The 2,602-nt window shown below is 36.8% G+C and overlaps 1 protein-coding gene across 1 annotated transcript; it reads right to left on the reverse strand.

Moving 5' to 3' along the window:
• Window positions 1-208: 208 nt before the first annotated feature.
• Window positions 209-2,292, reverse strand: LOC108354721 (transmembrane protein 245). Its single transcript, XM_017605897.1, has 4 exons — window positions 1,774-2,292; window positions 1,316-1,688; window positions 1,110-1,252; window positions 209-988 (listed from the first exon to the last, which is right to left on the reverse strand). The coding sequence occupies exons 1-4, from the start codon at window positions 2,290-2,292 to the stop codon at window positions 437-439; spliced, it is 1,587 nt and encodes a 528-aa protein (XP_017461386.1). The 3' UTR covers window positions 209-436.
• Between the last annotated feature and the right edge of the window lie 310 nt (window positions 2,293-2,602).

Below are 2,602 nucleotides of genomic sequence, written 5' to 3' on the forward strand. Positions count from 1 at the left end.
ACTTAAGAAATACGATTTACAAACGCTTGGTGAGTGTGAGTACAGGCTTACTCTTAAATTTAAGGTTTAATATTAATTTTACAAGATAAATGAGATAACTTCGTTATTAAAAAATGCATAGTATGACGCTATTCAATAGAATCCAACACCAATAGCATGATTTTCGAAGAGCCGTATTCTAAAAACATTCTATCCTATGCAGTGACACCTGGTACATGATTTTGTTAATAATGAGTATGTTGAAATAAATATGTATGTACAAATGTTTGCACATAACTGTACATACAGATGTATGTACATATCTACTACATCTATAGGCGTTAGTTTTGCAATGTGTAAAAAAATATTTGTATGAAAAAAATTGCTTTTGTTTTTGTGTTTGGGTTAAAAAAGGATTAGGTAAACAATCACAAATAACAGCACTTGTAATGCCGATTTAATGCTTACCTGGATTATCAACAATTTCACCGAATGTCGTCTTAAGCGCATCAGTTGGCACACGTGGTCCATAGGAGGAATCGGATTTGTTTACATCAATCCAGTACTGTATTAAACGATCCCAAACATCTAATATTTGCTCCTTTAATTTTGTCGCATGCACTGAATCTGCTTCAGCAAGCCAGTCATCGATATATGTTTCAATTTTGCGGCGTCCGTAATGATGCGCATTATCCAACGCATCATCTAGAGAAGACTGTATATTCTCAGGCAGTATGTCGACCAATTCGGGACGGTCAGTAATTGTTTTATTTATCAAATCCTTGCCTAAGTAAGCAACCTCAATCGTTTCCGAATAGATATTCACACAAAAAAATACACTTAAAAATACAATGAGCAAAAGCATCAGAATAATCATCAGTATGGAAGTGACTAAATCGACGGAGGACTTCAATGAATCACGTATGATAGCATTTATTTTATAATTCAATTCAAGCACACCCGGCAAACAAAGTGGCAATACGGCAGAGTGATGTTCTATAGCCCAAGACTGAAAAGTAGGAGGTAAAAACAATACGATTAATATATTTTTATAACAAAAATTTTGTATAAAACATGTAATAATAACTTTACTTTCTATTTGAAAGATTTAGTTAGAGGCATATTCATACCTTAAGGTTTTCATAGACTTCATTGAATTTATTTGAAATGAACGCCGTAAAGCCCGTTATATTGCAAAAGGTGTATAATAAATGCAGTGATATGGGTATAGCGGCCAATATGAACATCCATATGTTGCGATACAAAAATGTTGCTATGCAGGCGTAAAATAAACATTTAAAATATAAATCACTCAAATGTGGGCAATCTTTCTCGCCTTCTAGCTCTGAAGTATCTAGGGAATCTATCGTCTCGGTCAACGAGACATCTTCGGTATCAGAATGTAGACTTTGCTTTTTGATGCTAATGTTTCTTACTGACTTTTCAAAATCAGTCTTGTCCAATAACTTTTTTAGTTTATCTATATAACTACTGGAACCTTCAGCAGTGCGCATATGATAAATTATAGATGCACCTACATACAACATTATCAAAATAAAAGCTGGTACTTGCAGTGCGCCTAAAAAGCTGCAACCATAACTAACTATTGCCATCCAAAGTGATTGGCCAGCCATGACGAACTTGGTGCTATTTTCGGGCTTCCATAAAAAATACACAGACGTTAAGTAGATTGCAATTATTGCAAATAGCTGTTGAAATAAAAGTACAATTTATCACACACTTATTTTTACATATTTGTCTTACATATGTATAGTCAGCCCCAAACATACTCACCATGTAAATATTTAGAAAGCCAATTAATTGTACAAAAGTGCTATGCGAAAAAACGACGAAACGCCAAACCGCACACAGAAATCCCTTAGGCGCATAGAGCATTAACAGTTTGAAGCACGCAGCCGCGCCGACGCCTGCTGTCAATAGCTGCCAGTGTTCTCGCAACCAGCTCACTACCAAACTTCCACAATATTCACTGGCTTCAAGCGGTGCTAAACAAATCGATACCATAACATTTGAATCGCGCTCTTCCAGGCGCTCGAACCAGCCATTCAGCAGTTGTGCCAAATGCCTTTTGAATGGGAAGAGGACTGCGCCCATAAGAAAAGCCCAGAGTAGGGGACGTACAAATGGGCCTAAAATAAAGCAGACGGCAACAAACGCAGCAACGCCAGCTGCTATGAGAAAGTTATACATCGCTGCCTTGAACGTTTCATGGTTCTGTGACCGCATACGCATCAACTTATTGAGAACGCTGTCGAAGGAGCGATCCCGACGAATGGAGTCGGATCTATTCATTTTTAATGCTTGATTCCCGTACGCGTCTGCGTCTATAAATAAAAATTAAATTAAAAAAATGTATTTGTTAGTCATTAGTTTTACGACACGTGGCCATTTGAGAGCATCCAATGTGTTTCAGCAACAAAACAACATTGCAGCATAATTAAAAATCAGTAGATAACGTCGGCTAAAAATAACAACCTCAAAGCCATTGGTGTGTGGCTGCTACAATAGCGATGACGTATGCCACTTGTGGCCACACCTATTACCTAAAATAGGCTAGTTAGCATTTTTGGCTTGTGTTTGTGCTAAATTTTAAATTTTATAC

This window comes from Rhagoletis zephyria, unplaced genomic scaffold (assembly GCF_001687245.7).
Source record: "Rhagoletis zephyria isolate East Lansing unplaced genomic scaffold, Rhagoletis_zephyria_1.1 Rzeph_scaffold_38603, whole genome shotgun sequence".
Lineage (NCBI taxonomy): Eukaryota > Metazoa > Arthropoda > Insecta > Diptera > Tephritidae > Rhagoletis > Rhagoletis zephyria.

Bases quoted from the DNA above. Each gene is read 5' to 3' on its own strand.
- LOC108354721 (XM_017605897.1), bottom strand. From the start codon at position 2,292: ATGAATAGATCCGACTCCATTCGTCGGGATCGCTCCTTCGACAGCGTT. The intron at 1,689-1,773 runs GTGAGTATGTTT...TTATTTCAACAG, and splicing joins GCTTTCTAAATATTTACATG to CTATTTGCAATAATTGCAAT. The intron at 1,253-1,315 runs GCGAGAAAGATT...ACGCCTGCATAG, and splicing joins AGATACTTCAGAGCTAGAAG to CAACATTTTTGTATCGCAAC.